Raw genomic sequence first — 11975 nt, 5'->3', positions numbered from 1 at the left:
AGAGAAGAGTAGACAACGCCACTGTGAGCTTATTGAACTTAATTGTCAAAAGTATTGTTGATTTTTATTTGGCCTTCAATACAATTAAATTCCATATTTTAATATGAAAATCTTGAGGATCTGAAACCTGTTTCATCAAGTCTGCTCCTTGAATGAGGCTCCAAGGAAACAAATATATGTCAAAGGTTTTCAAACCTGAGCACACTGGACCAACGGTGTGTTGCTGCCCGTCCTACTGGTACACTGCAGAAGGTGTATGGAACAATGAAGGAGGTGTAGTCCCTCCAAAGTCTTCACTTCACCAAAAATCAGCAGCTAGATAGTTAAATCTTGTTCCAACAGGACCATGATACCAAACACACTTAACTAATTTTGGAATGAAAAAAGCAGGCTAACATTAATCTGCTGAAATAGCCTTCCCAAAAACTCAACTCTATTGAAAATTTGTGGACTACGCTAAAAAGCCGTGTCCGTGACAGGAAACTAACCAATTTAAAAAGGAGGGTGTTGAAGTTGAACCTTGGCTCCTGTTTTTCCAGCCTTCAAGGTTGCAGCTTGGGGTTTAGCAGCATATCATCAAGTTAGCGAAACCACATTTCAATGGCTGGAATTTTATTTGGATAAAGTCTGCTAAGCAACTTTACAAGGATAAAAAGGCAAGTGTGAACAATACACGACTTCATGTGTTAATGAAACATGTCAGGCAAATTCAAGATGAGTTGCGTCAGTAGTCGTAATACTGAATGAGTCCATACAGACACCAGTCGCTTAAAGGGCCATTAAAAAGTTCACGCACCTTTGCCTCTGCTATCAAAGTAAAAATATAAGTCCTCTCAGTTTAGGTCCAGTTTTCTAAAGGTGTTGCAGCTCTGAAATCAGGTCAGTTTCAGTGGAGAAGGTACAAAAAAGTGACATTTAATAAGTAATCCAAATAACCAATTAAACGCCAATGAATTTGTTCTGTTTTTGCTTCAAATATAGTTCCATCACTTCTCTGAATGTAAATAAAATAAAGTTCTACTAGCTGATATGTGAGGAATCTTCCATCACAAACAACAGACTAGCAAATCATGTAATTAGATTTCTTCCAATTGACCTGGAGCATCCCTGTTAGTTCCACAACTAATGAACAGAAATCATGTCTCAATGTTTCAGTGATCTTGGCAATATGGAACGAGCACAGTGGCGTAGCGTTCAGTCAGAGTTTGGTCATGGGTATGTGAAGGCTGTTCCACGGCCCCATCCATAACTCCTCCTCGTCCGACTGCGTTCTGTCACTCGGGCACTCCAGCGGCTCTCTGATGACGAGTCCGTCCGTGTCGTCGTTACTGCCGTCTACCTTGGACTCTCTCTCACCTTCTTCCGACTCGTTTCTCTCCGCTGTGCTCTGGGGCTGCTCCGTGCCTTCCTGTGCCGCTTTGAGCAGGTTCGATTTCGACGCCACGCTTTCCGGGCCTGCGTTGCTGGTGGTGGTTGACCCTGAAGAAACGCTGGATTGTCGCGTGTTGAACACATTCAGCGTTTTGCTGTCAGGGTTGGAGAAAGAGGACGTGGTTGTCGTGGTGGCAACCGTTCCCGAGCTCTGGAAGGTGCGGAGTGTGTTGCACCCGCCGTCCGGCGTCGTTCTGAAGCTGTTCAGGGGAACTCTTTCTTCCAGTGTGGCAGCCATTTTGTCTAGTTTTTTAAAGTGCTTTGCCAGCCTTGAGCTGAAGATAGGAGAGGGGAGTTTGAGGTTGTTGTTCGTAGTAGTGGTTTGCGTGGGCCCTGTGGTGTTTACTGAGCGTCGGGTGCGGATGATGGAGCCATTCTGGGCCACGTAGATGCTCCCGTTAACGTTGACTTGGCTGTTGTGGGTGGAGGACAAGCGCCCACGTTGGGTTTCTGGTGCGCTTTCCTCACCCGTGGAGCTGGTCTCGTACTCTCGGTCAAACACCAACTTGACCCGACGTTTTCTGCTGCCCTGCTGAGAGAAACACATCAATAATGTGACTTTAAACTGCTGACCTTGGGAGTTTCATTGAGGCAAGAGAAATGAATCGTAAAAGTGATGATACAAAGCACAAAAAGCGAACATCTGCTGTCTGCCTCAAAGTGCTTTTTCGATAATGCCTCAAAACTCCTTCGGTGAACTGTACTGAGTAGTTACCCTGATGATGTATTGTGGTGTGCACTGGGGAACTTCACACAGTTCACACATCTACTCGAAAGTTTAAAACTGAAATTAAAGGCATTTTGGAGAATAATGCACTCCTTCTTCCTTCTCTCACTAGCAGCGAGTGCCTCTGTGGTGTCGACGTTGAACACATTTGCCTTACATGCAAAAAGTCTCTGGTTTGAGATCAGGAGGAGATACAAACCCAGCCTCAGGGGGTGTCAAAAGCTAGTGTACTTCCTCTGCCAGTCCCCAAGCCTGGATAAATAGGAAGGCTTTCTCAGGAAGAACTGTACCAAATCAAGTCTGTTTACCCATCTGCTGTAGCAAACCCTTGGGAAATAAGTACTTTTAGTTGCACCAGCAGCTTTGCAAGGATGTGTAAAAAGTTGACAGGGTGATGGCGTATCTCCATGATCTAATCTTTTTCAAAAATAAAGACTGACTATGTTTGACCCACATAAGTATTCTTGATTTATGATTTTAAGCTTCATTTCCAAGGTTTGGTTTGATTTAGGCGTACAAACTAGGATTAAAGCCTTTCACGACATTAAACAGCTTCCTTTTGCGAGCATCAGAGACTTACTGGTGATGATATTAGCATCCATTTAACAAACAGTTATTCCCACAACTAACAGAGGTGTTACTACAAGTTGTAACAACCACCTGGGTCTCATTCCCAAGGTGTCAAAGCTGCTGGTGTCTTGTAGAGAAGCACAAGGTATCCAATGGCATCCCTGCTGTGATACATTCGGTGGCAATACTGGGGCAAAACCGAGAGAGGTCCCACTCCCAACTCATTATGTACAGTATGGGCGCTTGTAAAGGACGGCCTTGTTTTAACTTGAATAGTTTACAATGTCTGAAAAATAAGCAGGAGGTAAAAGCAACAGCAAGAACTATTCGGCGAGTGAAAATCAAGCAAAACAAAAAGTGCAAAGTACAAAGCTTCCAAACAGGACATGGCCCGCTGGCTGACAGAGACACTGTGATTTATTTATGCGTTGCTTTTTAAAAGAGGACCGTTATCTCTCAGCATCCAGTGCTACCGCTGCCAGTGCATCAAGGCAGCTACACCAAAGGACACCTTGTGTGTTTCTCTGTGACAGAAGCGGTATCTGACAGAACAGCATTGTGTGATGGGCTAGGAAGACGATGTGTTACAATATCAGCACAGTGGCTTTCTGGGTTAATACAGTCTTTTAGGAAGACATCCTAAAAAATGCAGGGTAAAATCTATAACTAATAAATGATTTGACTAACTGTGAACATTGATAGCATTTATGTTTAGGTTACATTGCATTCAGAGTTCTCTCATAGTCGGAAATGGCCAAAGGACGAATTCCACAACCCTGATTCCAAAAAAGTTGTTACACTGTATAAAATGTAAATCAAAACAGAATGCAGTGATATCCAAATCTCATAAACCCATGTTTTATTCATAACAGAACACAGAAAATAAATGGAATAAAAAAAAACTGTTTAAACTGAGACATAAATTAGCTCGCTTTGAATTTGATGGGAGCAACTCAAAGAAGTTGGAACGACAGCAACAAAAGCCTGGAAATGTAAGTGATTCAAAAAAGGAACAGCTAGATGAAAATCTTGTAACTGATTAGATTAAGTGGGACTGGATGGCCACATCATTGGGACTAAAGAGAACTATCACCATCTGGTTTGATATCAGTGCTCAGTTCAAAAACCTGCATCCTTGCGTCAATGCGTTAGCGTGGTTAGCTTGTTATGGCATTAGCGCCGAGCAGCCCCATGCACGGGGCGATCTGCGTTAACTCGCCAACGGAGATTTGCCACGTTAATGCGGTTATGGCGTTAACGTGGTTTTAATGAGATTAACGCTGACAGCACTAGTAAAGACTCAAAATATCAGAAATAAACAATCACAATAACCCATGAACACACACTAGGTGACAATAGGAAGGAAAATCTGAGATGGTGTTGTTTTTTAAGGGAAGGCCTTACATATTTCAGCAAGACAATGCTTAACCACATAGTGCATCTATTACAAGAATATGGGTTTGTAAGAGTTGAGGTGCTGAACTTGCCTCCCTGCAATCCAGAGTTTTCCCCAACTGGGAAACATTTGGCACATAAAGGAAAACTATGACAAATAAGACCCTGGACTGTTGGGGAGCTAGCTTCACTTACCAGACAAGAAATGTCCAGAAACTGCTCTCCTCTGACTAAAAAAAGGGGTTAAAGTTGGGACTGTTGCTGCCATCAACTTTAAATTCTTCACACGACAGTCCAACATTTATGGAACTGGGGTTGTATTTCAGTTGATATATGTATTTATATGGAAATAAGGCTATCTACACACCAGACTGAAGACATGCCAAACCTTCTCTGGTCAGAAGACCCAACATTTCCATGTCATTTGTAAAGATTTTGATTTAATTGCTGTTAAAATAAACGTTTTTTCATTTTAAAGTGAGAAAATGAGCAACAATGAAAAAAACACTTTGACTCACTGCAAATACAAAGACATGTCAGCAGTGTGACTCAACAAACCGGCCTTTGGATCATCTAATGATGAGGTTTTTTGTGTTTTTTTAAATGAAAAAAACTGAAATGGGGAAATGATTTTGGAAATATAGCACATGTTGGTCTTGGATGTAATCTTTTAGAACACAAAACTAAATTATTTAAGTATAATATAGTAGGTCAGGGTCAACACTGCTACATGTTCACACACACATACACACCATGTAACCCTTAAAGATTTAAAGAACCTTCATTGTATAGAAGAAAGTACATGTTCTCCATAACAAAGAAAGCATCTTTTCTTCCTGCTGGTAAACGCTGCTGGAAGAGCTGACTGCTAGCAGAAGAATGAGCAAAGAAAGAGAAATGACTAATGAAAAAAAGCTTGAGTAAACCTTAAGTGCAACAAAGAGAGGTCAGTAAATAATCTCTGAGCCGTAGCAGCATAAGAGAAACAATCAGCTCGAAGTGGGAGCTTTCACAATCGGAAAACGAGACAAGTCGGCTCAGGGGGAAAAAACTGTAGATGTAAAGCAGAAAAGCACTTCACGAAGACGAGAGAAAGACTGACTGGGGAAAAAAGGGGGATTAAAGTTACGAGCCAAAGAAAGAAAGAAAAAAAGAAGAAGAGAGACAGTCAGAGAGGGCAGCAGAGGACACGCCGACACTTTAAATTACAGTGGATGTAAATCACGCCAAACAAGAAAACACAAAAAAGAGAGAGATTAAAGTTATAAATTCCACTCAGGTAATGACTTCACTCTCAATCCAAGCATTTTCACCCCAGACCTTACTGAGTGGCAAAGAATTTAATCTCGGCTCAGCTGACTCCCAAATCCTCCTCTTCTTCATCTTTGGGATCTTCGCCTTCTTCCCCATCGTGGTCGCTGCTTTTCTCCTCCTCCTCGTCCTCTTCGCTGTCCTCCATGATTGGTGACAAGTCGTCCGAGCTGTCCGTCGGGCCTGAGCTGATGTCCGACTGGGTGTGACTGGAAGCTTGCCTGCTCGTTGACGGCTTTCCCAATCCAGCACTTTTTACCTCTTCTTCTTCAGATTCCTCGCTCTCTTCTTCACTCTCTGGCTCTGTTGCTTCACGTGAAGGCCGTCTGGAAGTTTTGGGCCTGGAACTAGAAACGGTTGAACGCGAATGTCTAGAACTTTCCGAGTCCCTGCTGCTCTTTCTATCAGTCTCTTTGCTGCTCCTGTCTCGCCGTCTGCTGCTGCGTTCCCTTCTAAAGCTCCCTCTACTGCTTCTGCTTTTATGACTCCTGCTGTTGCTGCTCACAGAACTATCGCTAACGTGTCTTTTTGCCGGTTTTCTACTCATTTTTTTCCTCTCATCTTCCGTCTCAGACTCAGACCACTCTCCCAGCTCATCTTGGCTTTCCTCTTCCTTTGCGTTTCCTGAGTCGGACTCAGTTTTTTCTGTTTCTGTGTCATACTCGGCCTCGTCTGTTTCTGCCGGGACACGTAACGTGTGGCTGCTTGCGTCTGAGAAACTGAATTCCGACAGAGACTCTTTGCTGCCACTTCCTGTTTCCGAATCACTTTGAACACCGCCGCGAAATCTTTGTTCTTTTCTCCACCATCCCTCAATGGAGCTGTTCGGCTCTCCGAACTCCCACCTCCTCCCCTCCTCTCCTGTGGCTCCCTTAGACACTAAAGCAGAAACGCTCATATCTCCCATGGAGCCATCCATCTTCCCTGTGTCCCAGCTTTCGCCATTGCTCCACTGTCCACCTCCCACCCTGGCTGGTCCCTGGAGCCTTCTGGCTAGGGAGATAAGACTGAGGGCCCCGCTCAGCTTTTGTTCCATTGCTGGGGGTTTGCTTGCTTCAGTGGACATCTGGAAATAACTCCCATCTATGACCATGCTGCCATCCCGGCTGAAAGACTGGCCAGAGGACAACAGTCCAGGGAGCCGTCCCCTGTGCTCTGGCCTGATGCCTCCTCCTCCTCCAACTGCATTGTTTGAGCCGCCACCTCTGTTGTTTCTCCCCCATGTTTCTACTTCTTCTCTTCCTCCCCTCTCCCTCCTTATTTCTACTGCTTCATCTCTGCCTACCCTTTTATTTTCCCTCTTCCCTGCTCCCCCATTCTCAAACCCAATTCTCACTCCTCCCGCTTTTCCCTCCACTTTTTCTCTTCCTCGGCCTCCCTCCTCTATCGGTCCAATTCTGGCTTTGTTCCACGGAGGGTGAATGGCAGGAGGCTGTCCAGACTTTTTCCCTGCAGAGGACAGCGTCGTACTCACTCGCATCAAAGCCTGCAACCTGGTAGCCACGCTCGAGCTCTTAGGTTTAGTGTTAGCAGTTGTACTGCCTTCTTGTTTTTTGTCATCCTCAGTTCTCACGTGTCCGTGGGTCTTTCTCAGGGCTGGAATAGTTTGAGCCTGAAGGTGGGAAGGGTGTGGAGCTAATTTGTCTCCTTGAACTTTTCTCCTCACCTGGTGCAATGATGACATTAGTCCAAAAACAAGTTAGATTACACTAACATTTGACCATAAAGAGCAACCACTACATATTAACTTTACAGCATGCTTTCAATATGAATAGTCACATTCCATTATGTAGTACATTGTAACAAAAATAAAAAAGGATGTACTGCAACCTTAAAAGGATAGCTGAACATTTAGGATTAACAGACAGATCCCAAATAGCATCCACATACAGGCCTAATCTGCGTTACTTTTAGCGCTCGCAAATATGGGCCAAACACACATTGCCATCTGAGATGAGAAGAGCCTGAATTAGGGTTTCTTTTTAGGATAATGCTGTACAGTGTTTGTCTTTCTAGCTAATTCCTCCCGTTTCAATCTTTCTGCTTTCAGTCACTGTAAATCTTGAGCCACTCTTCATTTCTGATGCGCTGATTTATTGCATGTGCAAACATATGCAGGAATACTAATGATCTTAAGAGTCAATATGTGGTATGAACACATTTATTCTTCAGCCTGAACTCTCTTAGGCAAGCTTTATTATAACTTATTTCTTCAGGAATAGTTCTCCAGGCTGTGTTGAGGATATTTCAAAGCTCTTCTTTGGATGTTGGCTGCCCTTTGTTCTGTTCTCTGTCACGATGATCCCACACAGATTCTGTAATGTTAGGGTCCAGGCTCTAGGGAGGCCAGTCCATGACTTTTATTGCACTGTCTGCACTACAGAAAATTGAAGTTACTGCCGATCAGAAATCCTTCCAAATGGTATTTCAATAGTGGATCTAAATCTGACTTTTCTGACTTTCTGTTTTGACAAGATCTCCAACACCAGCGGTCCCCAGCCTTTTTTTGCTCCTTGGACCGGTTTAATGTCAGACAATATTTTCACGGACCGGCTTTTAAGGTGTGGCGGATAAATACACCCAAATAAAAAATATAACCAAGAGAAAAACTGTGGTATATTGTAAATATAATACTAAATGCAAATTCACCGCGTAATTGTGTAACTTTATTAGCAGCGTCCTCCTGAAATGCGCCACATCTCCCCCTTAATGCTCTCTGGTCGCTAACACAAATATTTCTTTCAAAATAAGACACACAACTACAACGCGGGAAAAGACCCAGGGAAACCGAGTTAACAATAAAACCCTTGAAAACCATAAATTTCACACCCGAGCCTCGACTCTCATGGCCTGGTACCAAACGACCCGTAACGGTCCCCGGCCCGGGGGTTGGGTACCAGTGCCCAACAACACTAGCTGAAATGCACCCGCAAACCATGACAGAGCCTCCACGGTGTTTTACAGATGACTGTAGACGCTCGCTGTTGTAGCTTTCTCCTCTCCTCCCTGGCTTCCTCTTCTATCATCTAATTTTAGGGTCAAATAGCCAAAACTTTAACTAAATTTTCAAATTTGGATCCATCTCTCCAAAAGTCCTGTTGCCACTAATTGTCAATCTAGTTCTTGGAAATAATTTACTTCAAGCTTTTCTCCCAATTTTCTTACATAATAATGGCTTCTTGACAGGCACCGTTCCCTTGAGACATTTTAGCTCTTTGGGAATCACACTGTTGGTGCAAAATGACTAGTTTATGCCTACAAAACTGGGTAATTTGGGCATTTTTGGCAGAGGAAACCAAAGAAAAGGGAATAAATTATGTGATTGTGCAACAGACTGATAGTAACAAAGAAGCGAAATATGCTATTTAAAACGAGCTTGTTGCTAAGTTCTGTGTGGACACTACACCAGTTCATCCCTTGAGTTAGGTGTATTATTTATGCTCGAATGATTTATAGGTCGGTGTTAACGAACTCTTACTCTGAAAATCATCAGATACAAACACTGGAATGAATATGAGTAAAAAAGCAGCCAATGTCCAAAGAAGATCTAAGTATTGCAGTACTGCACTTTAGCACACTAGTGTATAGCATTTCTCAAAGTGTTGAACTATTCCTTTAACCAATTCTCTACAGTTACACCAACTAACTGTGTAACTGTAGGTTCATTATTCTCTGTTTTTGAGAATATCGTGAAAATATTACGGATTCTGTTACCAGCCTGTATAATCTGCTCTCCAGCGTTTCCCTTTGCATTCTGTTTTCCTGCATTTACCTCTCCATCAGACTCCTGTGGGCTGTAGTAGTAGCTGCCGTCATCGTCAACAACGACTTCTCCATATTCATCATAGAGGCCAGAGGGCGAGATCAGCTTCCTGCGGCTGCCGTACTGAGGAAGGTCGTACCTGGATCAAAAAATCAGAGGGAGGGGGGGAAATACCAGGATGTTACACGTAAGCTACAATCAATAAGCACATATGCAGAGTAAGTTGAGCCTATACTGAGTTTTAAGTTATTATTTGGAGGCTTCTTTTTTATTGTTGGCTATATTAATAAGCAAACAGAATCCACTGTGCAGCTTCAGCCAATCAGAAGTAAAGATAGGAGAGAAAGCTGCTTACAGACAAAACTGATGAACTTGGCTAGTGCTTATTCACAGACACTTATAGCGATAACACATAGGGCCACACTGTGGTTCATGCAAATGATAAGCGGCGTCTAATGACTTTCCTAGGCAAAGCTGCCTTAATCACAAAAGGAGCATTTTGTTGCCAGGAGACATTTTGTTAGCAGAAAACACTGCAATCGATTTTCCCCCTTTTGTCTCTCTTTGTTGCCTGTTGCCGGGAGCGCTGCCTGACTCCATCGACCGAAAAAAACGTGTTGTGTATCACTACTTAGGCTCCGTGCCCTGCAGCAAGCAACTCAGGGAGCCAGTGGGTCAAAAAGCACATCTTTTCAAATGCCATTCTGAAAACAATATGTCCCAGTGTGATTAAAGTAACAAATGTGCTCCAAGTCCTTTGGCTTCATTTAGAGAGCTGTGCAGAAATGTTGCCCTGTGTAATCATTCTGCTTACAGTCAACCGGTGAGAAGTCGCCCTCCCATTACATTAAGTAGCAAAGTAATAAACAAATGGAAAAGGCACGTGGATGACAGATGGGTGAGGGGGAGAGAAGAAGGAGGTAGAGGTGTTTTAAGAGATAAAAGGGAAAGAAGAAAGAATGAGTGAAAAATGGAGGGGGGTCAGAGGAGAAAGGTTGGGTAATACATAGACTAACAGTATGGCCCCTGAACGCTAAGGTAGTGTATCTTAACTGTTCTCTTTCTCTCAATGATAGGATTTTAATTATTAAACTGCAGACTCAAACAGAAGTGTTCACACAAACATATTACTCAAAGGCAAGTCTCCTTCTTTCATCTGAGGAGTCTTTCCCCCTACTTTCCCCTCTGTCTTTAACTCTTGTCTTCCCTTCAATCGTTTCACCCTTTATCACTCCTCCCCCTGCCTCCTGTGGCCACTAGGGGGCAGTAGTCACATGAGTCAGAGAAATGTCTTCTGCAGCATCAAGATACCAACATCAGTCACTGCCAGCGCTTCATAGTATTTTTGTAGCTATGTGTCAGAACCTAAATGAACCAAACTGGGTCACTGGTGGATCTCCAAATGGTAAATGATGAGTCAGTGTGTGATCTCATTTGTACACAGGTAGTACTGCAGGCTGTACGTGTTCACTAACTGAAAAAAAGATAGTTGTCATCATATTTTGGACATGTTTGTTGAAATTTGTTGAGATCCATATTGATATGGAGGACTCAGTTTCTTAATAGGCAGTTAAAATGTATTTGGAACTGGGCTCTCCCTTACTAAAGGATTATGAAATCAATTTTTAATGCACAGAAGTGTTGGTTCTTCACTTAGTCCACACATCCATATAGTTGTAAGATGCTCCCGACCTTCTTACAACCACATGAAGCTAAAGCCTGCCAGACAATAGCAAGACATGGCGTAGCCAATCACCACCTTTACAATGTGAAAAAGAATGATGTTAAAGGTTTGGTCTGAGTGGTAGTTGCAGAGATGTCCGTGGATTCTCGACCTTGGGTAGTCATTGACTGCAAAGAATTTTTAAATTAATAAAAAAAAAATCCTTCAATTAAAACGATGTAATTTCAACCCAGAACTTACAAAAATGGCTGTAATTCTTAAGCAGTTAATTAAATACTTTCGATAGACCCCTTGAATTAAAGCTGAAAGTCTGCACTTTAATCACAACCTGATTGCTTGATTTAACTTTAACCGATTGCCTGTATAGTATGGAGACTTAAACCTGTTCATGTAACTGTCAGTGGGACTCTAAATGCTATAGTGTTAGAACGTAGCATGCTATAAACAAGTGTATAAAAGCTTTCCATGTACTTTACACTTGTGTTATGTTGCATATTTTATTTTTTCCAGGCTTGGTTCAAACGTGAAGCTATGTCAGAACTCTGCGAAGAGCATTAAAGAATTTAAAGGGTGATTTTTCTGCCATTGTATCTTCCCCTGACGAGGTCCATTTACTCTGACAGCATGGAAACATTATTGGGCTTGCTGCTTCTTTAGATTGGATGTAGAGATGGAAAGAAAGCAGTTCCTACAATAAAGTAAATGGATCATGATTTAAAAATACAGAACGTTTCCACTGGGTAATTCACACCTCAACCACTCTAGGTGGACAGACTAGATCACAATGTGAATATGATTTTAGGGTTGAGCTGTCACTTTGATACAACGTGCACCTAAAATAAGCTGGACATGACTTCAGCTAATCCATTTGTATTTTCTGCTCTCATTCAGCTAATCTTTCCACATTTTCTATTGTCCTCACATTTCTTTTTATGTGGGTGCCCTAACCGAGCTCCTATCAGCTCCACGGCAGTCACACTGCTCAACACCCACACCAATAACAGTTTTGGAAAAGCGAGATTTAATCCCTTATTGCTCTGTAGCATTTATGGATTGAGTATTTCACTCTTGACTAGAGGGCAACATGAATTTGG

At 42.7% G+C, this 11975-nt stretch overlaps 1 protein-coding gene across 1 annotated transcript in view; it reads right to left on the bottom strand.

The window, feature by feature from the left end:
* Window positions 1–608: 608 nt before the first annotated feature.
* LOC102200715 (protocadherin-15-like) overlaps window positions 609–11975 on the bottom strand; it is a 219770-nt gene continuing 208403 nt past the window's right edge. The window contains exons 36-37 of the mRNA XM_005747367.1: window positions 9207–9336; window positions 609–1963 (exon numbers count right to left, since the gene is read on the bottom strand). Of these exons, the coding sequence (XP_005747424.1) occupies window positions 1199–1963; window positions 9207–9336 (895 nt within the window). The 3' untranslated portion in view covers window positions 609–1198. The remainder of the gene's footprint in view (window positions 1964–9206; window positions 9337–11975) is intronic.

The sequence above is a fragment of the Pundamilia nyererei genome, unplaced genomic scaffold (genome assembly GCF_000239375.1).
Source record: "Pundamilia nyererei isolate P.nyererei 1_Seehausen unplaced genomic scaffold, PunNye1.0 scaffold00196, whole genome shotgun sequence".
Taxonomy (NCBI): Eukaryota; Metazoa; Chordata; class Actinopteri; order Cichliformes; family Cichlidae; genus Pundamilia; species Pundamilia nyererei.
Note: the sequence above shows the minus strand (reverse complement) of the source record. Positions and strands in the feature narration are given on the sequence as shown.